This window comes from Arvicola amphibius, chromosome 3 (genome assembly GCF_903992535.2).
Source record: "Arvicola amphibius chromosome 3, mArvAmp1.2, whole genome shotgun sequence".
Taxonomy (NCBI): domain Eukaryota; kingdom Metazoa; phylum Chordata; class Mammalia; order Rodentia; family Cricetidae; genus Arvicola; species Arvicola amphibius.
The window spans coordinates 109,970,852-109,998,248 of record NC_052049.1 but is presented as its reverse complement, the minus strand read 5'-3'; the positions used below and the strand labels follow the sequence as shown (position 1 = coordinate 109,998,248).

At 46.3% G+C, this 27,397-nt stretch overlaps 1 protein-coding gene across 1 annotated transcript in view; it reads left to right on the top strand.

The window, feature by feature from the left end:
• The window catches only part of Sorl1 (sortilin related receptor 1), a 156,165-nt gene extending 129,670 nt beyond the window's left edge, over positions 1 to 26,495 (top strand). The window contains exons 33-48 of the mRNA XM_038321642.1: positions 2,825 to 2,956; positions 3,505 to 3,631; positions 3,768 to 3,937; positions 5,848 to 5,960; positions 6,499 to 6,603; positions 7,429 to 7,501; positions 10,068 to 10,150; positions 11,382 to 11,478; positions 12,614 to 12,798; positions 15,026 to 15,145; positions 16,064 to 16,228; positions 18,181 to 18,355; positions 19,061 to 19,167; positions 21,311 to 21,503; positions 24,125 to 24,337; positions 25,516 to 26,495. Coding sequence (XP_038177570.1) covers positions 2,825 to 2,956; positions 3,505 to 3,631; positions 3,768 to 3,937; positions 5,848 to 5,960; positions 6,499 to 6,603; positions 7,429 to 7,501; positions 10,068 to 10,150; positions 11,382 to 11,478; positions 12,614 to 12,798; positions 15,026 to 15,145; positions 16,064 to 16,228; positions 18,181 to 18,355; positions 19,061 to 19,167; positions 21,311 to 21,503; positions 24,125 to 24,337; positions 25,516 to 25,583 — 2,126 coding nt within the window. The 3' untranslated portion in view covers positions 25,584 to 26,495. The remainder of the gene's footprint in view (positions 1 to 2,824; positions 2,957 to 3,504; positions 3,632 to 3,767; positions 3,938 to 5,847; positions 5,961 to 6,498; positions 6,604 to 7,428; positions 7,502 to 10,067; positions 10,151 to 11,381; positions 11,479 to 12,613; positions 12,799 to 15,025; positions 15,146 to 16,063; positions 16,229 to 18,180; positions 18,356 to 19,060; positions 19,168 to 21,310; positions 21,504 to 24,124; positions 24,338 to 25,515) is intronic.
• Positions 26,496 to 27,397: the final 902 nt, after the last annotated feature.

Genomic DNA, 27,397 nt, shown 5'->3' with positions numbered 1-27,397 from the left:
GGATTGAGGTAGTGTCAGTGCCCCATACTGGGGTGACATCTGTTGGTGTCCAGCCTCCATGGGTTCGTACATCCCAGAGTAGAGTAGGGGTGTGTGGATTAGAAATGTTAGAGAACAGAGACACGGAATAGAATCAGAAGGGCAACCCAGCGAATACTGAATTCTCCCATGTTTATTTTCCATACGCTTTACATACCCAGTCCAAAAGGGGGGGAAGAAGGCAAAACTTCTTTACTATGATACAAACAAGGAACAAAGAAAGTAATTACGTCTTCCGTACCCAAAACATCAAGTAACTATATCCTGAGTTAAGTATCTGTGGTTTAGGTATGACATGTAGTGACCACACCTTAGGCCAAGCATTCTGTAGGTAGTCACTTCGTCACCCTAGGTCAAACCTCCTGTCATAACCTTGAAGGAGCGAGAATAGGCCTGAACTCTCTGACCTTTGGTTAAGGTGGAATGAATTCACTTCTGTGCGCTCCAACCAAGCAGTGCTCATTCTAAAACAGCAACACTAGATCCACTGGATCCTGTCTGCTTCCTGGGGATCACATGGAGATGGAGATCGGCACATACCCCACCGCAGGGCATCTGGAGCAAACCCTAGGAATCTAATTTTTAAGAGTATCATCAGACAACTGTGAAGAAACAAAATTGTGAATTTTCTATTTTTAGATTGTTCCACTAGCTAAATTAATCTCTTTGGTGATTTTTTTTTTTTAGTGTTGAAGTCCTAGTATGGATTAAATCAATCAATTTATTGAAAGTATTTTAGATTAAGGCTGGATTGTTATTCTTTAACCTGGGTTCTGTATACCTGAATGACTTTGTGTAGTTACTGAGTAGAAACTGATGCTTTTGTGCACAAGGCGAAACTCAAGAGCTGGCAGCGGTTTTGCTATTGAGGCCTATTGGAGAATTTGCAGTCTGAGCTCATAGGAACAAGATAGGACCTCCTGTATAGGAGCTGAGCAGACACTAAGGTTATAATAGTCTTCTGTGGCTACTGTGATGTGTGGCCCCATGTGGAATAGCTTGAAGCAATACATATTCCGAGTCACATATGACCTGGGTGTCGCTAGGCTAAATCCTAGGTGTGGATGAGGCTAGATCCTCTGGAGACTCCTGGGCTAGTCTGATGCCAGTATCTTTTTCCAGCACTTAAGGGCCTGTCTTGCAAAAGTTCATAGCTCCTCCCCCACCTTCAAAACCAGCAACTTTGCATCTATCTGCCCTTCTGCCTTTGGATATCTCTTTCTGACAGCAACAGTGAAGGTCTCTGCTCTGAAGGAGCCATAGAGTTAGCTGGGGTCCACTTGGTTAACATAGGTTGAGCTTTCTCCATCATGGTCCTTAACTTAATTCCACCTTCTAAGTCTCCTTTTGCTATGTAAGGTAACCATGGGTTTGGAAGTGGAAGTCTTTGACTTGGGGGCACACAGTTGCCTTCAGATCCTACTCATAGGGGCATGACATCCCTGCTATAGCCCTTTTTTATTTGGGATTGGGCGGGTAGGCATGAGTTTGTACAAGGAAGACCCAAGACCAGACACCCTTGGGCAGGAGGTTTGGGTTCTGTAGCCACCCTCTTCCCTCTTTAGGGTCGTTTTCAATGACATTGTCATCACCCCGTTTTTGACCCTCCTCTAAAATGGAGATCATGTGCCTTTGGCTAATAACCTTCTCTGAATTGAGTCACATAACTCTTAGCTTACCCCTTCATTCTCTTGTCAGAATACTTCAAAGACTCATGCAGTTAAAAATGCCACATGAGCATGCATGCCTCTTCACATCACTATTATTCATCCAATTATTATTACCCAACCTGGAAAACAGCTTCTTCCTAGATTGCAAACCAGTAAATCCTAGGAACAGAACAATTGTTAGTACAGGGGAATAGCTACGATTTATTAGTGCTGGTCAAGGGCAGGACCCCTTGCAAATCCTTAGATCCTCACACCTAGGTAGAAGTGGGATTATTACCCAGCCTTCCAGAGTGATCTTGAACTTTGGGAGGTATGTGAGATCACACTGAATAAGGCTTTCAACCTTACTTTGTCTGGCCTGGGGATGGAGTTCAGTTGGTAGAGTACTTGTCTGCTTGGCTGGTATCTTAGTTATGGCTTCTACTGCTATGATAAATACCATACTGAATTAGCTTGGGAAGGGAAGGATTTATTTCAACATACAGTTCTTTATTATAGTCCATCATCAAAGGAAGTCAGGGCAGGAACTCAAGCAGGGAGCTACCTGGTAGCAGGAAGGAACCTAGTAGCAGGAAATGAAGCAGAAGCCAAGGGGGAGTGCTGCCTACTAACTCACTTGGCCTGCTTTTTTTTACAGTGCCCAGGGACACAAGGCCAGGGGTGGCACTGCTTATGGTGAGCTGGCCCCTCTCACATCAGTCACCAATAAAATGCCTCATAAACTTTCTCGCAGGCTGATCTGATGACAGCATTTTCTCAATTAAGGTCCCTCATGCAAAATGATCCTAGCTTTTGTAAAGTTGCCATAAAACTAGCCAGCACATCTTGAATGCACAAAGCCATCAGTTTGATTCCCAACATTGCACAAACTGGGGCACAGTTATACAGGCCTGTAGTCTTAGCACTCAGGAGATGGAGACAGGAGGATCAGAAATCCAAAGTCATCCCCAGTTAGAGGCAAGGCTGAAATAGTTGAGACTCTGTCCACATTGTACTTGGCTAGCGTCATTCAACTTCCTTCCAGAGAATTTAGGTTTAAAGAAGCCAGCTGACTTGTCTTAAATGTGGCAAGCCTGGGCACAGCCACACCCCACCGCATATCCTTTCTCTTTCAGCCACCCACAGCACCTTGACCTGTATGAGCAGGGAGTTCAAGTGTGACGACGGAGAGGCCTGCATTGTGCTCTCTGAGCGCTGCGATGGCTTCCTGGACTGCTCAGACGAGAGTGACGAGAGGGGCTGCAGTGGTAAGTGACAGCCACACTCTCCGGTTACGGTGGGGGCCTCTAGCTAGGACCTTTGGAACTTTGTCTCCCCTTAAAAACATGCTCAACCTGGGAGTGCCACGTAAGGGAGGTGTGGTCCAAGTTTGATGCACCATTCAGCCAGCTCTTCCCCTGCAGTGAAAGGCCTCCCTGAGTGGTCCCCCGCCCCGTGATCTCTCCCCTTGCTGATGTACCTGCCATTGCGCTCACAGAGCCTGGTGTAGCAGGTGGGGTTAGCTCAGTTAGAGTTCATGGCATCCTTCAGCTTGCTGCATCTCCTACCAAGAATCAGTTTTAAACACATCAGGCACGGGGGAGATAAGAAGCATAAGTAAATATGGTAGGAAATTTAGGAAAGCTCAGGAAAGGTAGTATGGGGTTGCAGTCATATTTTCTGGGATATCTTTTCATATAATGATTTTGTGCCTCTTAACAATTTAGACCGTGGTGGTTCTACCTCAGAGGAGTTTTTATGAATTCAAGGATTCATAAGATAGAACTTTGATTTCCCTCTCTCTGTACCTTTTTAGATGAGTTAACTGTATACAAAGTACAGAATCTCCAGTGGACAGCTGACTTCTCCGGGGATGTGACTTTGACCTGGATGCGACCCAAAAAAATGCCCTCAGCTTCTTGCGTGTACAATGTCTACTACAGGTGGGTCCCAGTTTTGCCATAGCCGCCTTTGGCGTGGGATGCCCTGTGCGCTCTCCTGTGAGGTCATGGAGAGCTCCTCTTTGGCACTGTCACCCACACTGCCTCTCTGTGACAATGTCTTCCTTGTGTCGGTCAGGGTGGTTGGAGAGAGCATATGGAAGACCCTGGAAACTCACAGCAATAAAACAAGCACGGTACTCAAAGTCTTGAAGCCTGATACCACGTATCATGTTAAAGTCCAGGTTCACTGCCTCAGCAAGGTACACAACACCAATGACTTCGTGACCCTGAGGACGCCAGAGGGCTGTAAGTATTATAGCTGATTTGTTCGTGTGTGTGTGTGTGTGTGTGTGTGATCCTGGAGGTTGAGCCCAGGGCCCTTCACATACCTGAAGGCACTCTACCCTTGAGCTACATCCTGAGTCCATTTTTAAGTTTATTCCTAGACCCTCCCATCATACCAGGTTATAATCTATACTATAGTGTATTTTTAAAGTTTGTATCGTTGGTGGGGGTGGGGTATATGTATCCACGTGTATACACACCTTATATGCTTATGTGGAGACCGAAGGCTCTCTATCATGCTTTCCTTCTTAATTTCTGAGATAGGGTCTCCCCCCGAGCATGGAGATCACCGGGTGAGGCTGCCTGACTACAGACACTTGCCACCACGTCCAGCCTTTACATGGGTGCTGGGGGGGGGTATCTGAACTCAGGTCCTCAGGCCTGTACAGGACGCACTTTACCCAGTGAGCCGTTTTAAGGATGCTGTGGTCTGATGCTTATCCACACTTTCCATAAGTGAAGAGTATGCCTGGCCCTTGCATGTGTGGAAGTGCTGACCTGAGGTGCTGAGGTTCATCGTCCTTGCTGTGTCCCAGAATGTCTTACCCTTTAGTTCCAGGTGCTTTCTACTTTGGTTTTTGTTTGTTTCTTTTTTTCATTTTCTTCTGCATCTCTTGTCTAGTTTCTGCTTCTACTTTCCGTTTCTGGGTAGTTCTTGGTACCTAACCCTTAGGCTGCCCTTGTCACTTAAATCTGAGGCATGTCGGCATTTTGTTGCTAAGTTTTAAAGAACTTACCAAGTGGCTAAGTTTTTAAAGCTTAAGTTGTGGGTGAGCTTACTCCTGTCCCTCCCTTCAGAGCGGCTGGAGCAGGGCTGCTTCTTCTAGTCATTTTTCCCACTGCCTGAGCATTTGAATGTACTGTCACCAAACTCAGGAAGGAAGGTGATCACATAGCATAAAATAACAAACCAGAATAAGACAAAGCAAACTGAAAAGAGAAAGCCAATAAGTAAATAAGCACAAAACACATATAGACACAGAGACACATACATTCACACACACAGAAATCCCATAAAATCCAAAATGGGAAACTGTACTGCCTGTGTAAAGGAGTGGTCGGGTAAAAAGAATAAAGCCCCGAAAAAGCATTATGGGAGAAAGAGCCTCCAAAGATACCACGGCGTTCATTTTGTGTTGCCATCTATACTGGGCATCGGGCCTGGCCTCAAGACTGGTCTGTATACTCTGTTCGAGGTATTACTTTGTCATTTGTGAGAGATTATCAGTTGGCGTTGACTGATGGGTTAGGAATGGGGCCTGTGTCCACTTCTCTCAGCGCTGGTGCAGACCTATGAAGCCCTGTGCACGCTGCACGATCCCTGTGAGTCCGTTCATATGTGTGTCAGCCCTGCTGTGTTTGGAAGACCTCGTTTCTGTGATGTCCAGCATCTCCTCTGCTACCTCTCCTGCGCCTCCCTTTTTAATTAAGAGTGCTTTTTTCTATTTCTGTGGAGAATGTTATCACTATTCTATCAGGGATTGCCCTGAATATGTGGATTGCTTTGGGTAACAAGACTATGTTGATGCTACGAGTTCTTCCTGTCCATTTTCTGGTGTTCTTGTCAACCTCTCTCACCTGTGTTTTAAATTTTTCTTTGTAGAAATCATTTACCTTCTTGGTTAAATTATTCCTAGCATACTTGAGGATAATTTTAAGCAGGATTTCTTTTAAACTACTTGTTTTACTGGGGTATAGGTTTATTTTATTTATCTGTTGATTCTTATTCCATTTCCTTTTTTTACTGAATTCATATCTCAATACCAACTGCCTCTTGGAGTCTTTTGTTTTGTTTTTTTTTTTTTTAAATGCATGTGATCGAATGATTTGAATGCAGGGAGAACTTGACTTCTGACTTGACCGTTTTCTAGTGCCAGACGCTCCTCGGAACCTCCAGCTATCACTCGACAATGAAGAGGAAGGTGTGATCATTGGGCATTGGGCTCCTCCCATCCATACCCATGGCCTCATCCGTGAGTACATTGTAAGTACTGTCCAGACATTGGGTGTCAGACAGCTAGAGTTTCCGGGTGCTCTGTGTCCCCAGGAGGTGATTTGATGTTGATAATGGTCCATCTGTTAGGACACTGCACATCAATCCAGCTTTGTTTTTCTGTTGGTGTGATAAAATATTCTAACAAAGGCAACAAAGGGACACAGGTTTGCTCGCGGTCCAAGGGTGCAGTCCACAATGGCAGGGAATTCAAGGCCATAAGAGCTGACATGGCTGGTCCTATTGCATGCAAAGTCAGGCAGCAGCAAAGGGTGCCTGTGTTCACCACCCATTTATGCAGCATGCAGCCCAGAGAAATGGTGTGCTGTCTACACCCCCATTTAACCTAATCAGATCATCACACACAGGGAAACCCACAGCCTCATCTCCCAGGGGATTTCTAGATCCCCTCAAGCTGACAGTTAACACTAGCCATCCCAGCGCCCCATCTTTCCCCGTGTGCATCTTTGCAAGGCGTTAGATGGGCCGACCTCTGGTTACCCTCCTCATTCTGAGCTTCTCCTTACAGGTGGAATACAGCAGGAGTGGTTCCAAGATGTGGGCCTCCCAGAGAGCCGCTAGCAACTCTACAGAAATAAAGAACTTACTGCTCAATGCCCTCTATACCATCAGAGTGAGTGTCTACATCCACTCCAGCCACTGGCTGGTCTTAGAATGCAGAGAGCTGGCTCCTGCCTGTCATCTCTTTGCTTATGTTTAAGAAATGAGTATTAGTGTTCTTCGAAACACCCAGTGCCTTGTCTTAAAGAGGAAGTTCAGCTTCTGCCCCAGATCACCAATAACTTGCAGCGGTGCAGATCTCCCTTCTTCTAACGGGACGCTCTGGTGCTTCTGGGGTCTGTCCTTCTGTGCTCACCTCTTTTCTGCTTGTCATTAGCTGCAGGAGCTACAGTGCTAAGTGACATTTATAAACCGATTTCACGAAGTTCTTATGAAATGCGGTATTAATATATTTGGCAGAAAGGAGATAGTTTTATGCAAAGGGTGTTTATTAAAGCCATTAAGACACATCTCCTGAAGACTCCCTTATAATACTTATAATTTTGATAATTTCTCTAGGATTCCTTTTATATATGTGCATATATATTATATATGTATATGTGTGTATGTATATATTCCTTGTATATATGTGTCTTTATATATGGATATAGATCTTAGATCACACACATACACACACACACACACACACACACACCTGCCCTTTAGAAGAATCTGGGTATCAATAGGATCAATAGAAATTTTATATTCTTAGTACTATTGCAATTCTTTTTGTCCTCTTATTTCGTTTGCCGGGGCCTCTGAATGTCCTGGGTCACTCTGTTGATACATTTCTTTTTTGCCCTCACCGCTGAAGTCTTAGCCATTTAGCTCATTCACAATTCTTACTGTGTGGTATGTTACTTTTATTTCCTATTAACTCACACTCTGATTGGAAAAGGTGGCCGCGGTGACGAGTCGTGGAATAGGAAACTGGAGCGATTCTAAATCCATCACCACCACGAAAGGAAAAGGTGAGTGACTCGGGTGCTTGCTGGTTTAGAGAATATGGAAGTCCTTCAGAAATGACCTTCTTTGAGCTGGGGAGGAGAAGCGTAGGTTAGAAAGCTTCTCTGAGCCTCCTCTGCCCCAGCACAAGCACACTTTGGCATCACAAAAACGCTGAGTCTTTTTGGGCAACCACTGAGTATATTCTTCTTCCAAGCATTGATTCCGAAAGGTCATTATGCCAGTCCCTTTGTGAGCTTATGCAGCTTCTGAAATAGGAGTTCCTTTACACTAAAGCTGGGTGTGGTTTGCACACACATTCTTAAGGCACCTCACTGATGTCTGTGCACCTCTCCCTTGCTTACATTGACAAGCATGTCAGGGTTAGGGATGGTACATAGCACCAGAGCTGACCCTTGGTGCTTGTAATTCAGTGCTCTGCACACATGAAGTTGTCTAACTGGTCCCTCAGAATAGCTGCAAGACAAAGGAGGGGAAAGCGGTCTGTTGTTTGTCCTAGAACACACATAAATGACAAAGCTGGGACTCGAACCTCACATCTCTGACTCCAAAGCCTGTGCTCTTACCCATTCTGCCGCACACCTCTCCTGGGCTCAGATCCCTGTATTGGGCTGCTCTGCCTATCAAGAGGCTACTCCAAATCCTTCACGGGTGCCTCTTGGGGCTGTTTGCTTTACTCCATCCTTGGTATCTAGTGGGAACTAAAAGCTCAGATGGAGGGTGAGTAAATTGAAGTATCTGAATGAAGGATTCTGGTACCTACTGAACAGTGGATGGAAGCCCATTGGCCTGAGTGGTTTCCTCTGCACTGGCCCTGGAGACCTTCTCCCCGTGGCCCGACAGATATTAAAATTAATTGATCTCTGTGGCGTGGGATGTGATTGGGTGATTCTACTTTCATCTGAGCCTGTGAGAAGCTCTCGGTGACAGAGACTCATTTCAGTTACTCTAAACTCAATTGTGGCAATTAGGGTAGGAGACAGAGTTAATGCCGCCTGCCAGTCAGTGGGCAGCCTGCTGGTGTGTGGTAAAGAGGTTGTGCTGAATTCACTCTCCTTGAGTCGTATTGTCTTGTTATTTCTCTCTATAAAAATCTGGGCCAAAGTATACTGACCATTCAAATATAAAATGGAGGAACTTTGGAAGGCCACCTTGTTCCTGAATACAGTAGGCACAAGTCAAATCTGCATTTGAAAATTACCCTGAGTTTTATTTTCCTTTGTTCCCCATGATTTTGCCAAGTCTCAGCTCTCCTCGCGTGGTTTGGACAGGCTATGTGCAGAGGGTAGCTCTATTGCCATGAAGCACCTGTGACCTGGGGTCTTAGTGACTTTGGAAGAAAGATAAAGGACGAAGACAGCAGTGGTGGCAGCCAAATTCACTCCTGATGAAGGCGGCAGCTTGACGCTGGCTCCGGAAGGCCACCACCATGCATAGGTGCTTCTTGCGTACCACACGCTGTGATTTCCATTTATGTGAATCCCATGACTGAAGTATTGTTGTCTTCATTTTGTAGCTGAGGCAACTGGACTCTGGAGAGTCATGAGCTGCCCATGGTCATCACTATAGTCCATCCCTTAGCACCAAGCACTATCTGGCTCTCAGTTGGCTGCCCGAAGCTTCTCAGAGCCTTTCTCCTGGTCCTTGTATTTTTCTCAAGTCTGGTTTTATAACATTTTTGAGCATCTAATGGGGCCGCCCTGGATTTCAACATGTCTTTTACCCAAACTCCCTTGCCTTGCCTTTAGAAGGGCTGTGTCCTGAGAGTTAAAGCCCACTTGTCACTTAAGTGGTGTCGTCTGACCATGCTGGATTCCGGGACTCCTTTAGATGACAGTAGGCTCAGCACTGTTGCCTTTCTCGTGGGCAGACGTTCTAGCTGCTGCGCTGATGCTTGTCCGGAGCTCACAGGGGTTTTTCTCTTGGCCATGCTTTCCTTGTGCCCTCAGAGGTTAGTGTCAGCTCCTAGCTGTTGGAATGTACTCACTGCTCGTTAAGCAAGACTTTTCTGAAAAGGAAAGGAAGGGAACAGTAGCTGTGCTCTTGCTTGGCCCTTAGCTTTCCCACTTTAAGCGCCATGACGATAAGGGGCTTGCTCCTGATTTGACAGCTATTATGTGTTAGGAATTTGAACTCATGTTTGCCGGATTCCAGGAGCTGCCTAACTTCCCACAGCACACACATTTACAACTTAGTTTCTCCTTCAAGAAGTCCTGTCCTTCAATAGGTCACGAGGAGGCTGGAACATTGTTGTTCCTCATAAAGACATCATTCACAGGGATCCTGAAGAGCCAGGCCGAAGCTGGGCCATGTGGGGACATTGGCACAGTGGAACGTTTCTGTCCACTCTCCAACTGACCAGCTCTCCATGACCGTGTATTTACCAAGCCACAGTGAGCCCGGCCTCAGTCAGGGAAACAGTGGTAGAAGAGATGGCTGGATTAAGGCCGCCGCTGTGCCCTTTATTACCTGGCTGAAAGGCCACGTTGTCTGTCTAGATGAAAGCTGTGAAGTCCCGCCTTCCTCACTTTCCACGGTGTTGGTTTCTCTTTGACTCCTTTTTCTTTTCAGTGATCCAAGCCCCGAATATCCACATTGACAGCTACGATGAAAATTCTCTGAGCTTTACCCTGACCATGGACGGTGACATCAAGGTAACGTGGAGTTCTCAGACTGGCAGCTGGGTGGGGCTCTCTTTTGTGTGGGAACTCATGTATCCTAGGGCAGGGAGATTAGAAGCAATGAAGGGCCTGCTCTAGCGGAGCTGAAATACCATACCCGGGTTGTTTCCTTTCCCCCACAAAGAACAACTCGAGTCTCCACATGTAATTATTCTGCCTCAGCCTGGTGCCTTTCTTCTTTAACCATATAATTAAATGGTTCACAGCTCCAGTGCACCGAAAGACTTGGTGTGAACAGAATATGTGTGCCCTGTAATTTTCAGCTTTATTGGATTTCCTGGTACTCGGGGCTAATGTAGAAGCTCCCATTGTGGAAGAGTGAGCTTCTTGGGAGAATCAGATGCCGCGGAGACCCATCTGCTGTGTACCTCTTACGTCCACCCAGTCACTCCACTCCTCGTCTTCCACCGCGGGTCCCTCTGAGCCCCTGTCTGCATAGCCCGCTTGTCTGTCCCTGTGTTCTTTCACATTGAAATCCACTTCCATAGTTTTGTTTCCCATCTGCTGGTTTCTCATCCCACCCCTTTCCATCTGTGATGTTGTGGCAGGGTGGGTCTTCAGGGTCCTTGTGCCATTCACTTAAGTGCATGTAATATCGTGTTCTTAGCTTCAAAGAGGAGCAATAGAAGAGGTGACTTAGTGTGGACCTTTGTTGATAGCGTTGGTTATGAAGGTGTTTTCTTTCTTGTTGTCCTGATTGTGATGGTTTTTAGTTCAAAATCTTTGCTAATGGAGAACTCTCGGAGGAGGTAGTACTGACCTCTTGGCCTCGACTAAGAGGACAGCCTGAGCTGAGGTGTTCCTCTTACCTGCCCCTTGCTTTAAATAGCTAAATGTATTTAATGGCCACACAAACAAAAGCTGATGAAAAATCGGAAGAAACACTGTCCATTGAAAGAGACGAGGGGGCTGGAGAAGATGGCTCAGCGGTTAAGAGCATTGCCTGCTCTTCCAAAGGTCCTGAGTTCAATTCCCAGCAACCACATGGTGGCTCACAACCATCTGTAATGAGATCTGGTACCCTCTTCTGGCCTGCAGGCATACATTCAGACAGAATACTGAGAATACTGTATACATAATAAATAAATCTTAAAAAAAAAAAAAGAGAGACGAGGAGGCAGTGAACGATACCCTCTGCCTGGTGTATAAGCATGCCCCTGACTCTGTCAGCTAATCATGTCACATGCTTGCTGGTTCTTGGCAGGTCAATGGCTATGTGGTGAACCTTTTCTGGTCATTTGATGCCCACAAACAGGAGAAGAAAACCTTGAATTTCCAAGGAAGCTCATTGTCACACAAAGGTAACACCTTGGAGCTGCGCTGGTCTGTAAGCAGGATGGGCAGTGAGTCAGATCAGTGCCTTCCTGGGAGCAGAGATTGTGTTTAGGGCAGGGATGGGAGACTGGGAATGAGCGGGGTCCTCTCTGGGGGTGGTTGTGCATGGACAGTCCTTGCCCTTTGAGGATGTTGTCTACATCCTTCTAACTCCAGGCAGAGAGTGTTAGCATGCTGGCTCCTTGAACTTCCTTCTAAACCCAGTGGCCCTCAATAGAAGCTGGGGTAAGAGAGGTGGAGGAACCGTAAGGAGTCAGTTTAACTCCTGGAATGATTTTGCCCTGTGTCAGAATCTTGTCCAGATTCCATTACCTGCATTCTTTCTAGTTTTGCCCTCCTTCAGCTAATAAGAGGTAGGACGAGGCCTGGTGTGTACTGGCATTCAGGAGAGATCTGTCAACTGCACAGAAGAGCAAACAGACGAAAAGAGGAGGTGGTCCAGTCCTCACTTAGGTCTGTGCAAACACTGAGCTCCATTACAATTCTTTTATCTGAAGATGGTCTCATGGGAAGATGCTAATGTATTTCTAAGAGGAAAACCCTCAATGCCAAGAGCTGCTTGTGAGTGCTGTGAGTGGCTTGGGAGCGTCCTCCTTTCCTCGCCTTCTGGCCTGTTTGAAAAGGACAGTCTGTCATTTCAGCCCCTACTTGGTAGTCATAGAAACAGAAAGCTCAGGCGTGTTGCCTCGTCACTGCCATCATCATCTTTTTTATTATTGTTCCCTTCTGTCCGTGCTGGGGATTGAACCCAGGGCCTTGTGCATGCTAGGAAACTCTCTGCAACTGGACCAGGTCATGGCCCTGGCTTTTTCATATGCCATATAACTCAGGTTGTGACTGCAGGGCTGTTTTGCCAATTGTACTTCCACACAGTCAGCTTTAGAAGTTACCCAGTCTCTAAGAGTTACATGTGCTATACCAGGAAAATATTCAATGAATTTGCAAACCCAAACAAATTCTTGACTTTTACCTCCCCATACACACACACACACACACACACACACACACACACACACACTCACATACATACATATATACATACACACATACTCACACCTCACATATACACATCCCTGGCATTCTCCTTCCTTCTTTTCACAGTTAGCAATCTGACAGCTCACACATCCTATGAGATTTCCGCCTGGGCCAAGACAGACTTGGGGGATAGTCCTCTGGCATTTGAGCATGTCTTGACCAGAGGCATCCGTCCACCTGCTCCGAGTCTCAAAGCCAAGGCCATCAACCAGACTGCTGTGGAGTGTGTGTGGACTGGCCCCAAGAATGTGGTAAGTGGACAAGAACAACCATTCCAAGGTGTTCTGGACCTTTCTAAATTTAAGCCCCTGGACAACCCTGGGACTTTCTTTCTTCCCTGTTGCTGCTTTTGCTTCTTTGCTTTCCCAAAACACAAGTCACCCACCAGCTCAAGATTACTTTCTGAAGGGACCTGGCATCCCAGCCAGCCCCTGCATCCCTGACCTCACTCTGCTGGCCTCAGAGATAGCTCCCCAATGTTTGTCATTGGGTAGACCATGCATGTGGAGTGCTGGATTCACGCGATAAGGAACTCATTCTGGGTGGTGAGCTCAATTGAATTTTTAAATTTAATATAGTTCTGTTCTTTTGCACGCTCCACAATGTGATGCTGAGACAGAGACAAAAGCCCGAGCCCTCCTTAGCACTCCCTTTCACCTTGAAGGAGAGTACACAGACCCACAAGGAGACATGATTATCAATAGGCTCAACTTGGCGCAGGCGCACTTGTCCCGCTGAGCGGTCCTCCAGAGTAAGGTGGAGTCTGCAGAACAGTGCTAGAGCCTCTCTTTGCCTGCCAGTCTGGAAAAGCAGCCTTGCTTCTGCTGCGCCTTGGCCTGTGCGTTCGCTGGTCACACACAGCCAGCTTTCATATGTGATGAGTCAAGTGAGGCCCAAAGTGGGTGACCGTCACCTGCTCCTGTCTCTTCACTGAGTACCCTAGCAGCACTCATGGTTGGCTTCTTCACCGTTGATGAGGGGCTCTTCTAATCCTCCGACTCCCATGGGCTCTGGGAGCCCTTTCCCATTACTAGCGACTCCATCCCACTAGCAACCCCACCCCATGTACTACGGACCGGACCCTATTATAATGAGATAATCTTACTTCTGAGCTCTGAGCTCTTATTGGGACCAAGGCCTCCCATTTAAGCCTTGTGACTCCCTTGTTCCTGTCTTGTATCCCATATGCATTTGCTTTCCCACCTTGGATCCCCTCAATGTCTCTCTTCCCACCTCTTCCAGGTTAACTGGCCCCTAGGAGGCCACTTTCCCCTTTTGTTATCCAAACTCCTCTCCAGACCGTCTTCTGAGCAGAGTTACAGGAAGCCATGCTGTTGCTGGGACATTGACACCCCCAGGCAGCCCCCTCTCTTTGCCCAGGGTGCCTGCAGATGTGTAGCCTTTTTCTGCAGGTACCTGGCCTCCTGCACATATACTCAGGGTAGGGAAGTATTTTGATTTTTGTCTTCTCCAGCTTGTTCCTTCCCATATGAACTCACTCAGGTGACATCCCTTGCTGTATGCTTAGTCCACTTCCCTGGTTTGAGATCCCCTCAGCGTCCTACATGGAGCCATAGACTGTGCTTTAAACATACCCTTGGTCAAGTGAAGGCCAGGGCCTCTATTGCGGCAACACACGTTCACCCTGGAGAGGACACAGGCCTTGCCAGTGGAGTGCGTCTTTAAGATCATCTCCCGGGCGGACAGCCTGCTGGAGCTGCAGTTGTTGTCTGAATGCCAGGCTGCAGGAGGGCAGGAAGATAGACTGTCCTGCTTTTAAAAGAGCCTGCTGGGACGTCCCACTGGGCGCTTCTGCTTATGTCTCATTGACTGATACCTGCTGGGGTCTCATTGGCTGATACCTGCTGGGATCTCATTGGCTGACACCTTCTTACTGGCTCTTCCAGCTTCCATGGTAGTAGGGAAAGTAGACTTCTTCCACTAAAGGAAAGCTGGGAGGGTCAAAGCTGGCCGCACCTGTCTTCCTGTGTCCATTCCACAGCTGGTGAGAGTCCCACACTCACTTGACAGTTCCAACCACAACTGCTGACACCTCAGTCACAGTTCAGCTCCCCGTCACTGCTGTTTGATTGTGTAATGTCACCCTTCTTTTGTAAGTCCTTTTTCCCCCGCCCTTTATACAGTGCTTGGAATGGCAGCTTCTTGTTTGCTCTCATGGTGGAATTTTCCTTTTTTTCCTTCCCTGTCTGTCCTTCCCCAAGAAGAAGCCCTGTGCAAACAGGAGCTTCTCATGCTCGCCTTTGCAGGTGCGTGCACACACACACACACACACACACACACACACACACACACACTACAGAGCACTCCTGCTCCAAAGCATGATCACCATAATGAAGGATGAAGGAAGATGTCTCTGGGTGCTTTAGGAGCGCTTCCAAGGTCTCAAATCAGCAATTTTAGAACATGAGGGCACTGACCCATCAGCTGACAGCTTTTTCCCTTCTCTGCCTTTACCAGGTTTATGGCATTTTCTATGCCACGTCCTTCCTTGACCTCTACCGAAACCCTAAGAGCTTAACCACTCCACTCCACAATAAGACAGTCATTGTCAACAAGGATGAGCAGTATTTGTTTCTGGTAAGCTTTCTGCGCCAGGGAGACAGAAGTACCTCTATTTAAAGGAGGTTTCTTAAGCGTTGGAGCTCCTGAGCTCAACTCTAGTAGAATGGGTGACTTGGGTACCTAGATTCGTCTTCTTTGTAAGTCCCCACAACTAGTTTCTGAAATGCAGCTCAGGAGTGGAGCATCGGTCACTTGGCAGATAGCTTAGGCTGCTTTCTTATATAACTCAGAACCACCTGCCCGGGGTGGCATCACCCACAATGGGCTGGGCCTTACCACATCAATCATCAATCAAGAAAGTGCCCCCACAGACTTTCCTATAAGTTAAATGAAGGAGGCAGTTCCTCCACTGAATTCTCTCCTCCCATATGACTCTGGTTATGTCAAGTTGACCAAAACAAACAAACTACAAAAGTAGTGGGCAGCACCTCGACCAGTATTACTTGTGAGAACAAAAGATTTGATATAACCTAAATCTTCCAAGAAAAGATTGGTAGCATAAATTATGGCTCATTCATGGAGTAGAATAAAGAACTGTCCAAAAGAAGGCAGAGGAAAAAAATCTGATCCCAAATTATTAATTTTTATGAGGGGAAGTATGGTTGTGTGAAAAATATTTTTTAAATATATTAGATATATTATATATATATATTAAAGATAGGCTGCACGTACACACACGTATCACATACACATATGTGTGTGTATGTATTTATATATTATATGTCTATGCTTACATATATCTAGGGCATTTCTGGATGGAAGCCAAAACACAAAAACAGTCTAGGTCAGGCAGGGAACTATTTCATTTTATTTTGTGCTAACTGAATTTTAATTGTGGTCATGTGTCATTAGCTTATTGAAAAGTAGTTTGACAGAGGTTGCATAAGCCTAAGCCTGTGTGGTATTGTTTTGCTGTGTGTGCTTGGCCCTTAGGTCCGGGTGTTGATCCCTTACCAAGGGCCATCTTCTGACTACGTCGTAGTGAAGATGATCCCAGACAGCAGGCTTCCACCTCGTCACCTGCATGCAGTCCAAATAGGCAAAACCTCCGCAGTCATCAAGTGGGAATCGCCCTACGACTCTCCGGACCAGGACTTGGTGAGTGGAAAGGCATGCAGCCCGCCATGCTTGTGCTTAGCAGGCTTTGGGTAAGAAAAACCCAAAGGCTTTGGGAGTGCAGTGGAGGGGGTCAGGTAGTGTGACAATTGACACAGGTACTAGCTGAGCTCGGCAAGCCTTGTCCCCATTTCTGTGTGGTCAAAAACAGATCCCCTTCTGAGTTGGCACTCCTCCATTGTTCACGACACCATATTTCTTTGTCCTTCCTCAGCTAGCCCCATCCCCTCCATTAACCAGAGCTCAGCACACAAAGGTCTGCAGGCCAAATCCAGCCTGTGGATTATTTTTTTAAAAACCAATGTTTAATTGGAACCAGAGCCACACCCATCAGTATATGTATGGCCTATGTCTATTTTTGTGCCGCTGGTGGTAGGTTTTTTTGTGGTTGAGGTCCTAAGACCCTCAAAGCCTAAAATACCTATATCTTGACTTTTTCAGAGTTTTCTATCCCTTTCTAGAAAAAATAGGACAGGACATTGATCCTAGAAGTACCCCATTCTTCCTTACTCTGGACAGTTTTGACCCTCACCCCTATACCTCAGCAGTGTGGTTTCTTCTTAAGCTGCTGAGACACCTGTTGATTCTCAGGTTCTCCCTGGTGATCGAGTTTCCTGTTTGTCCAATGTATCCCCTTCCCTCCACACTCCCAAATAAGCAGCAGCCTGGGAGAGAGCAGGTGGGGCTGCTTGTACTTTAGAGCTGGGGTTGAGCATCCTCATCCATGTTGTCTCTCTGTCAATATCACTATGCAGAGACTGTTGTCATGGGGATTGAGCATCCTCATCCATAGTCCTCTCTGTCAATGTTCAGAAATTGTCATGTGGGTTGAGCATCTTCATCCGTGGTCCTCTCTGTCAATGTTCAGAAATTGTCATGTGGGTTGAGCATCCTCATCCATGTTTTCCTTCTGACAATATCAGTATCCAGAAATTGTTGTCATGGGGGCTGAGCATCTTCATCCATGGTCCTCTCTGTCAGTGTCTAGAAACTGTTGTCATGATGGAGAGACAGAAGCCTAGCTGCTGATTTCACAATTAATGTGGCTTTTCCTAGCATATTTTGGTTTCCTCCTCTAGTTTTCTTTCCCTCCTTTCCTTTTTTTGCATCCCTATTTCCTCTTTCTCTCTTTTCTTCTCCTCTCCTTCCCCTTCCCCTTTTCCTTCCCATCCCTTATTTAGCTAATACTTTTGTTTGCAGCTCTGGAAATGTATATTCATTATAAGATAGACCCTGGCTACCCCAAAGACTTTCTAAAGGGCATGAGTCAGACTGTGAGACTCAGAAAAGTCAGCCCTGTACCTGAGTTCCATCTCTGTTTATTCAACCACATTGAATGCATCTGAAAAAGGATTGGTTCTGTATGGAGCATGCACACACATTGTCTCTTGTCCTTACTCCCTGAACAAGGTGGTATGCTAACTGTTACATGGCTAGGGTGGCTTGAACAAAGATGACCCCCATAGTCTCATATATTTGAATGCTCAACCATCAGGGAGTGGAACCATTTGAAAGGATTAGAAGGATTAGGAGGTGTAGCCTTATCGGAGTAGGTGTGACCTTGTTGGAGGAAGTGTGTCACTGCAGGTGAACTTTGAGATGTCAAAAGCCCATTTCAGGCCCAGGCTCTGTCTTTCTCTGTGGATCAGGATGCAAAGCTCTCAGCTAGTGCTCCAGTGCCATGCACACAGCCGTGCTCCCTGCCATGGTGATAATGGACTAACCTCCGAAACTGTAAGCAAGGCTCCCATTAAATGCTTTCTTTTATAAGAGTGGCCTTGACCACTGTGTCTCTTCACAGCAATAGAACAGCAACTAAAACAAGGGCATTTGCATTGTATAAGGTACTGCTCATAATCAATACCTGATTTCAAGTAAAAGACCTTGCATCTGGCTGCTACTCAGATCCTCCTTCCTCCCTCTGTTTGTCTTAGTTCTACGCAATTGCCGTGAAAGATCTGATCAGGAAGACTGACAGGAGCTACAAAGTTAAGTCTCGCAACAGTACTGTGGAGTACAGCCTTAACAAGCTGGAACCTGGTGGAAAATACCATATTGTTGTCCAGCTGGGGAACATGAGCAAGGATTCCAGCATAAAAATCACCACAGGTCAGTGGGGAGGAAGAAAGGCCTTGCTGCACACTGAGCAACCTCGTCGCTGCAGACCGCAGCACAGAGGAAGGCCCGAGTACCTTTGTAGGACCCGCAAGCATTGTTCTTCTCTGTCCGTGCTACAGCAGACCAAGGCAGGAATGTAGGGGAGGAGGGGGGCTCTTAGGCTTTGGTGAGGGGGCCAAGACTCAGTAGTCTGAGAAAGGTTCTTATTTTCTATATTCTTGAAGTCTTTATTTATATAAAATTTATATAAAATGCAATTTGAGGGCATGAACTCAGTGTGTGTTGAATGCTAGGCAAGCATTCTACCACTGAGCCGTATCCACACTCTCTGAGTCTCTTTTCACACTACCCTCCCTTAATGTGTCCTACCATGGCCAGGGGAGGAAAGGAGGAATGCTCAAGAGAGTGAAGAAACTCAACAGTACTTCCCGGTGAGGCCAGGCCTTAAAATGAGGACCTGGATGGTATCACAGGGGCCGTCTTGTTGATCGGGCAGATAGAACGCAGGGAGACCGGTAAGAAGGCTGTTGGCTGGAAGGTTGGCTAGGCTCCCGTTCCGTGCTGAGTCACTAACTCGGCTGCCTAGACTGCAGTAAGCCGTGTCAACAGTTGCAGTAGTGGGGTCCAGGCCCGTGTAGGCTGGTGGTGCGTGATCCGTGTGTACTAACTGCAAGTGCCCTAATCTTCCGTTTTCAGTTTCGCTGTCAGCACCCGACGCCTTAAAAATCATAACAGAAAATGACCACGTTCTTCTCTTTTGGAAAAGCCTAGCTTTGAAGGAAAAGCAGTTCAGTGAAACCCGGGTAAGTTCCTCGTGTGTCCTCAGTGACTTTGGAACTCTTGTTGGCATACTGTTTCAGACATGAGTTCATTAACAGCAGGCTGGCAGACAGCATGAAGAAGGAAGGAAGGAAAGTGTCAGGCATGGGAGTGAACTCGAGAGCGAAAGGACCTAGATTAGCTGATTAGAGAGATGTTTGTGCTGCCCGCGCAGTGTGAGATCCCCGCACTCAGCACCCGCAGCCACACACTTGTCCTTGGGAAGGAAATGGGCGGGAGACTTGTGGTGCTCCCTGCAACTGGAGTGTGCTCAGCATGGGAACCAAGTGCTCCACCCTTGCCCGGCCCTTTGACAGCTAGGCTGTGGTCCCAGTGTGCCAGGAAGCTGAGCCACGCTCTCAATCTAGTACCTTGTCATCGTTTCTTCAGAGTGATTAGGAGGAGCGAGAAGTACATGAAGATACTTGGTTGGATGATGAAAAAAATACCTTTGTTTCGCTATTGGTGGGCCAGTACTCTGACGCCATGCGAGGGAAGGAAGAGAGTGAGAGCCAAGAGATTTGCCCAGGAGGGTGGACTCATTGAAACTGGCTTGGTCCCCATGAAAGCAAAGTAGACTGTCATGATCCAGCTGTGGTTACCTGGGAGGAACAGTGTAAGCAGGGAGTCGTGGAGATCCAGGCTCAGGTACCCGTTGAAAGTCCTCACCTTCTGTGAGACTCCTCACAGTTGCCACAGCTGTGGTATCTGTGCAGCGAATGTCTTTAAGAAAATGAAATCTATCCAGGAATACTCCAATGTTGAAAAGTGCTGAACAGTAAAGCATTCTGGCAGCTGCGTGCAGGAAAAGAAAGGACCCTAGCAAGCTAATGACAAAGACATCAAGCGTGCAAAGAACTTTGAGGCAGTAATGCCAGTGTGAGGACTAGCTCGGGAATGACACTGAGAATATAGATTGGTTCAAAGTTCTGGAAGGCTCTTTGATAATACGTATCCAAGAAACTGAAATGTTCACATTCCCTGATTTAGCTATTCTAAGATTTCACTTTGAGAAAGCAGTGCATTAAAATTGTATGTACTCAGCTTCATGGTAAAAAGAGGAAATGTAAATGCCTAACAGCGGGACTACTGAGGCAAAGTATAGGTGGTTGATGGTTGTGTGCATTGTTTCATTTGTATCTTTATGTATTTTACAGATGTTCTACACTGGATTTACACTAGACAGTAAACAATCATTACTAGCTTGTGAGAAGGAGTGCTGGAGGTGGGAGGCCAGGCAGGTGTTGGGGAGCCCAACAGCTGCCACTAGGGGAGCCTGAATGGGCAGCATAAGCCCAGCTTTCGGTTGAGAGTGCAGGTCGTATCCCATTTCTAGTGGAGGGTGCCGGCACAGGTGTAGCGTGCCCTCCTCTCCTCGCCCTGGCTTAGTGTTAGAGACATGTCAGTGCAGTAGGAACCAAGAGGCTGATTGTGTGGTGGGCTTGGATGTGGACAGAATTTGACACTGGGACCCTGGAGGGCAGCAGAGAAGCTGGCCACCAGTCTGATCCTAGCCAGCATCTTGGGTCTGGCCTGTCTGTTTCCTAGCACAACAGTCTGGGACTTCCTCAGGCAATGAGGGAAGGGATTATTTCGTACTGTTCTCCTGTGAATAGAGCCCTCAGCCTGCTTAAGTGCTTCTCTGTCAACATCAGGTTGCCTGGCTCTGGGATCAGCCTCGAAAGAACCAGAAAGCTAGGAGACAGGAAGTGAATGAAGGTGGTCTTCCAGCAGTCTGTTCTTTTCCCATTGCATGGTCCCTGGTCTTCCCCGCACCCGCTGCCACCAGGAGGTGACACTAGTCAAATCCCTTACTGCGAAGCATTACTCAAGTGTCAGGTTCTTTGAAGCGCTGCTATTGGTGGGCTCAAGCGGCTGCCGCCTGGACCTCTGAGTATGCGATGTTTGAAATGGTTCTCCCACAGCCATACCTTGCAGTTCCTCTTCTGCACGTTGTCTGAGTTTAATATCTCAATCCCATAATCAAAAGAACTAGCAAGAAACGTAAAGTATGTTAGCATCCATAAAAGGCCACCGTGAGGACTCACCGATAACTGTAGCCAATAACAGAAACCATCAGGCCCCTTATTCAAATCTCTGAACAGCCCATTGTGTGCTTGTTTGCAGGGCTATGAGATACACATGTTTGACAGTGCTCTGAATCTCACCGCTTACCTCGGGAACACTACTGACAATTTCTTTAAAGTGTCCAACCTGAAGATGGGTCATAATTACACCTTCACGGTCCAAGCACGCTGTCTCTTTGGCAGCCAGATCTGTGGGGAGCCTGCCGTGCTGCTGTATGACGAGCTGAGCTCAGGTGGGTTGCTGTGTGGCCGTCCTGTCCGTGTCCTATTCCAAGGAAGGAGAGGAATGCGATGGTTTTTCTGATGGCCTCTCCAAAACATATTTCAAGTACTGTCTGTGTGCCTAAGAAATCACTTAAGTACCAATTTAGTTCGGTACTGATATAGTTAATAAAGATTTCTCGACTGGCCATGGTTGGGGAGTACAGAAAGAACTGGGATTGCAGGGTACCACATTGAGTGTAAAGTTGGGGAAAGCACAAGAAGGGAGCCATATTTAGGAAACTCAGTAGGCCTATTAGTTCCTTTTCTTCCCTTGTTACTGTGACCAGATACATAACAAGAAGCAAGTTGAGAGCGCTTGGCCGGCGGTTCGAGGAGATAGAGCTTGTCCTCGGGGAGAAGGCATGGCAGCGGGAGTCTGGGCCAGCTGCTTAGGGTACATTAGCAGTTAGGAAGCAGCAGTGGAGAATGTTGTAGCCCTCCCTTTCTGCTCCTCCATTCCATCAATCCCCAAGGCCATGGGGATGGTGTCACCCACATTGAAGGTGGGTCTTTCCCCTCTACTTATTTCCTCTAAAAGGCCCTCACAGACAAACCCAGATGTCAGTCTTTCACATGATTCAGTAAATTCAGTTAAGCTAGACAAACAGGAATTTTGTTTGTTGGTTTTCTTGGGACTGCCGAGAGCCTTGAGCGTACAAATTGACCTGTACTTCTCCATGGGATTAGCTCATCCCACCATATACAGCTCACACTTCATCATGACCTGGGATCTCTGTTTTTGGGACACATAGATAGATACCAGGATTGGACCACTTTGTTGCTTTATAAGGAACGTACGTGCATTGTGGAAGCTTGGCCAGGATTTCAACAAATATCTTACCATTAGATTTTGTAGGTATCTTTCATATATTTGACGGTGTTCTAGCCAAAAGCCAGGCAGGGTTACAGTTACATGTTCTCTTACAGGCCTTCCTGGGTTGCGGGGGTGGTGGGGCCAATGCAGAATAAACAGTTTCTTAAGAGTAGTAGTTCTCAACCTGTGGGTTGTGACCCCTTTGGCAAACATCTATCTCCAAAATATTTACATTATGATTCATAATGGTAGCAAATGTATAATTTTGAAGTAGCGACAAAAAATAATTTTATGGCTGGGGGTCACTACAACATGAGAAATTGTACTAAAGATTTGCAGTGTTAGGAAGGCTGAGAACCACTAGCTCAGAGGATAAATACTTTCTTCTTCTACCTCCCTCTAGAGACTCATGGCATAGGCAAGGCTCTGGGAAGGTCCTACAGAAAACAAACAGCAAAATTCTTGATAATATGCTTTTTCCTTAATAAGCCCTGGTTTTAAGCAAAACCAGTTATTAGTCTGTGAAATACACAGTGGAAGAAACTGTCTGTTGTGAGGCCCCTGGCAGCTGCTGTCAGGAATCAAGCGTATTGCACCCTCAGAAGTCCAGCCAGGCAGTAGTTCTTTAAGTTACCACCTCACCACTGGGGTAGGCTGGAAAATATTTTATTTTCCTGTTCAGAAAATGAAAGAAATTTAACTAGAGACATGCATACTGAATTGCTAGATTGCACCTACAAGAAATGCCTGTTCTCTGGTCCATTTTGATTAGTTCTGAGTCTGCTGGAATCCCTGGGTAGCTATGATGCTTTTTCTCTGTGAGACAGGAGCATCCTTATGTCATCTCACCCTACACCAGGGAGCAACTCCAAGGTCCGTAGAAACTATGTGCAAAGAAATAGCTGCCTCCTTTGCTAAAAACTGATTCCAAAACTGTTTTTCTGCCCCCCAAGTGTAGACTAGCCCCAAGGTTTGTAATGTGAAAATTCTACTCACTGTCAAAATGATGGCCTCCAAATCCAACGGATGTGGAGTTGAAGACTGGGGAATGGCCTTTCTCCAGAGCCCCAATGAGGACCTCTCTGTCAGTAAGCCTTCTAAAGCCGTCATTTGTATAAGACCACGGGAAGGCAGCATCTTCGGCAAGTTGTAGACAGCCAAGTGGCTTAGTAACGAGCTTTTAAAAATGTCAAATGTATATGGAAAAATTGTTTCTCTTTTTTACTTAAGTTAAAGAGAAGGAGGAAAACCATAAAGCTTGGTGAGCTGTCTAGTCAGTGTTGCAGTAAAAGAATCTCATTTGTGGAGCTTCAGGTAATTGCAGCGCGGAGTGACTTTGGTGCCAAGTAGGGGGAAATAATTGCAATCTCGTTAATTAGTGGTCTGATTTCACATCCTTTTCTGTAGGCAAGCAAGCGGCCTTAAGTAATAATGCTAATGAAATCAGTGTTGATGTCCCAACAAAGGTCTCCCTTCTAAGAGACTATCTAAATAACCAACAAGGCAGTGATTAGGAGTCTAATGTAATTACTGTATTTGCATGTGCAAGGCCCACAGTCTACAGGCTCATGGTAAGTACTTGGGAAACATCAGTCTTCACACATGTGCCAGAACATGTCATACAAGGAAAGCAAGCTGGGTGTTGGAACCCTTGCAAACTTTGGACTTCTTTTTTTTCTATTTTATTGTGTGCGTGGGGTCTGGAGAAGTTGCCTGGGCTGTCCTCTTCTGGCTTTCAGGTAGGAGGCTCCCTAGCAGGGAATGTTGCTTTTGCAGGTGGAGATACAGCAGCGGTCCAGGCTGCTAGGTCTACCGATGTTGCCGCTGTGGTGGTTCCTATCTTGTTCCTTATCCTGCTGAGCCTGGGTGTCGGCTTTGCCATTCTCTACACAAAGCACCGCCGCCTACAGAGCAGCTTTACCGCTTTTGCCAACAGCCACTACAGCTCCAGGTTGGGCTCGGCCATCTTCTCCTCTGGGGATGACCTGGGTAAGTAGGCAGGGGTACCAGGGGGAACCCTAGAAAGTTGGGGATATGATCAGGGAAGATTCTTCCACCTCATCCTTTCAAGACAGGCATCACTCCAGTGTTCCCACTGTCTGGGCTCTTTGCTTTTTCTTGTTCCTTAATCAGAATACCACATTCTATTTAATTGTATAGTTCTGGCCCCTAACTGGGGAGAACTGGAAGGTACCCTTTGAACAGAGAGCATTAGGGCCTGGGTTTGAATGCTTCCCAAATTTCAAAACAATCCTCAAGTATATTCACCTGACCCCAGTCTAACCCTTCCTCCGGAGGGCTTCAAGATAAAAGGGTCACATCTCCAGTCAGCTTCTGTGTGAGGCCCTTCAGCCAACCACACCTCTTTCCATTGCCAGAGCAGCCTCTTCTTACTCTATGTGGGGCTGAAGTACAGCAAGGGGAAGAGAAATCTGTTGATCCATATGAGAAGTCTTCTCATACTGCAAGCCTTAAACTGAGCCAGCTAGTACTCAGGTCACGTAAGAGAGTGAGTGTGGGAAAAGCTTCCCCATACTCAAGACAGCAGACTGAGTTTGTGTTTCCTTCTCTTATAGACTAGTTGTTGCTGCTTTTCTCTTTCTGAAGGGCGGGATTTCCTCCCCAGTGATCATAAGATAATCTTTATTCCCTTGCCTTCTCTGATTTTGGTTTTGCTAATCAGCAAGGACTTGAAGGGCCTAACATGAATTGGTGGCTCCTTTTGGTTGGCCTGTTAGGGTGCCATTCAGCATTCACTAAATACCAAGTAACAGGAGTCTCAATGGGACAGCCATGATGTCTGGGAAGAAGCTGCCCTAAAAATTCTTAAGCCCTTTCAATTTATCTCTGTTTGCTCAGAACAGTTCAGATTGAAAAGAGAAAGAGGACAGATAATCCAAGTAGGTGAAACCAACCACCCATTTAGCTGTGGGAGATGAGATTCACCTTCTTACAGATTTTACTTCAAGTAAAATCTATTAAAATAAATTTAGTCCCTTAGGGAAGGGAAGAAGCTGACCTTGAGCATAAGAAAGCCAAGCTAGGGTTCAGGACTCATGTTGGTATAGCTGGGGGTTGTTGTAAGGCTGTGGGCATGGGCAGAGTGGTGGCATGTGGGGTCATATGAAACTCGGGAACTCACCAAGGCCTGACTGTTTTGTCTTCAGGAGAGGACGATGAAGACGCTCCTATGATAACTGGATTCTCAGACGATGTCCCCATGGTGATAGCGTGAAGGAGCTTTTCTCATTAGAAACCAAATGGTGTAAATATTTTATTTGATAAAGATAGTTGATGGTTTATTTTAAAAGATGCACTTTGAGTTGCAATATGTTATTTTTATATGGGCCAAAACCACCACCACCACCACAACAACAAAAAAAAAAAAAAAAAAAGGAGAGAAAGGAATGGATAAACTTTGTAGTGTCAACTGTGAACCTGAAAGCGGGTTGATTTTAGTGACCACATTGCTTTGATTTGACATTGATGTCGTCTTACAGAGCTGTGCTTGCTGGGCATGCTTTTAAGTCTGTGAGATCATTTTGGTTCATGAAATTGACCATTCTTCATATTTTTCTAAGACACAGAAATGTATTTAATAAAAACTTCAAGAGAGAGTGATGGGCAGAATCACATTTCTCTTTGAAAACTGCTCAGATTTTATGTTGTGTTTGGGTTTAGTTTACATAAGTGTGTGGCGTCTTGTGGGAGAAGGTCCTGTCTGTTGTCTTTGTTAATTTATTGGGACTCTGTATGAGGCCATATTTTAGTGGTCATCTGGAACCCCAGGTGTTAAGGGCCCCTTGCCCATCAGTGTAGGGGGTGGGGAACAGGAGCAATCCAATCTGGGTTTGCTTGTGTCAGGAGAGAATTCTGGGTCAGTCCTAGATTCCTGTTCAGCTGAACTACAGCCTAGGAAGCCCTGCAAGCCACACCCCCTGTCTTCTAGGAATCCTCGGGCTTTTACTGTGCATGTCTCTGTACAAAGTGTACCTCTGGAAGCTGCCAAGTGTTGACACTGCTTTCTTATACACTGGGATCATTGTCACTTGAAAAACAAAATTACTGTGGTTGTGGGAGAAAGTTCTAGATCTGTGCCATGATAGATACGCATTGCAAATATAGTATGCCATGTCTCCATTTTTAATTTGAGTTTTCCTTTTGCTTTTACTCACCACCAAAGAATTTCAAATGTAAAACTTTATATTGGGTTTAAGCCACTGAATTGTCCTCAAAAGTCCATACTGATATATGCAGTCATTTTGAATTTGGTCAGTGCCTTCTCTGGATCCCCACCCCCACCCCCTACCCCTTAGCCTGTGCCCCCACCCATCCATAGAGAGTGTTGGACGTATTGCCAGGGATGGAGGTGATCTAAATGTTTGACTTCTCCATTAGCAGATTTGTTAATTTGCTTTCTCTGTGAAATACCACGTGTGTCTAAACACAGCCCCCGCACCGTGTTTCATGTCACGGCCACTTGAAAGTTCTGCGGACTTCTCTGTGGCCTCAACCCATACTTCAGTCCAGCGTGTAGGCACCGATGTCCAGCGTGTCGTGACTTGTGTTGTACAAACAACCTCCCTGAGGATTTCCTCCCTCCCGGCGGAAAAGCAGCAAGCTTTGTGAATATTCCAAAGTTCTGCCTCTGAACACGTGTTTTCTAGATGCAAGTGTTGTGAAACCTGTCTCCCCTTCCATGCAATGTGTCCCTCCTCACAAAATTGCTGGTTTCTTTCAACTAAAAGTATCACTCTTTGGTGGAAATAGAGTCACAATTTACCCGAGGGTTGTGTGGAAAATAAGAGGCAATTTTTTTTCTTAGTCTATCTGTGTCTATTAAATGAGCATTTTGACCTGTAGATACGCAGCGTACTGTGTGACCATAGTTCCTGGTATCAGATGCCAGGAATAAGGAGTCAGCTGTTTTACAACTCCTTTTCCTCCTCTTTCCTCTTACCCTCTGTTTCACTATATTTTTCCCCCAGACTGGAAGTTTTTCAGCTTTATCTTGTCTTGCTTTCAAGTTTTGCTCAATGTTCCCCCAGC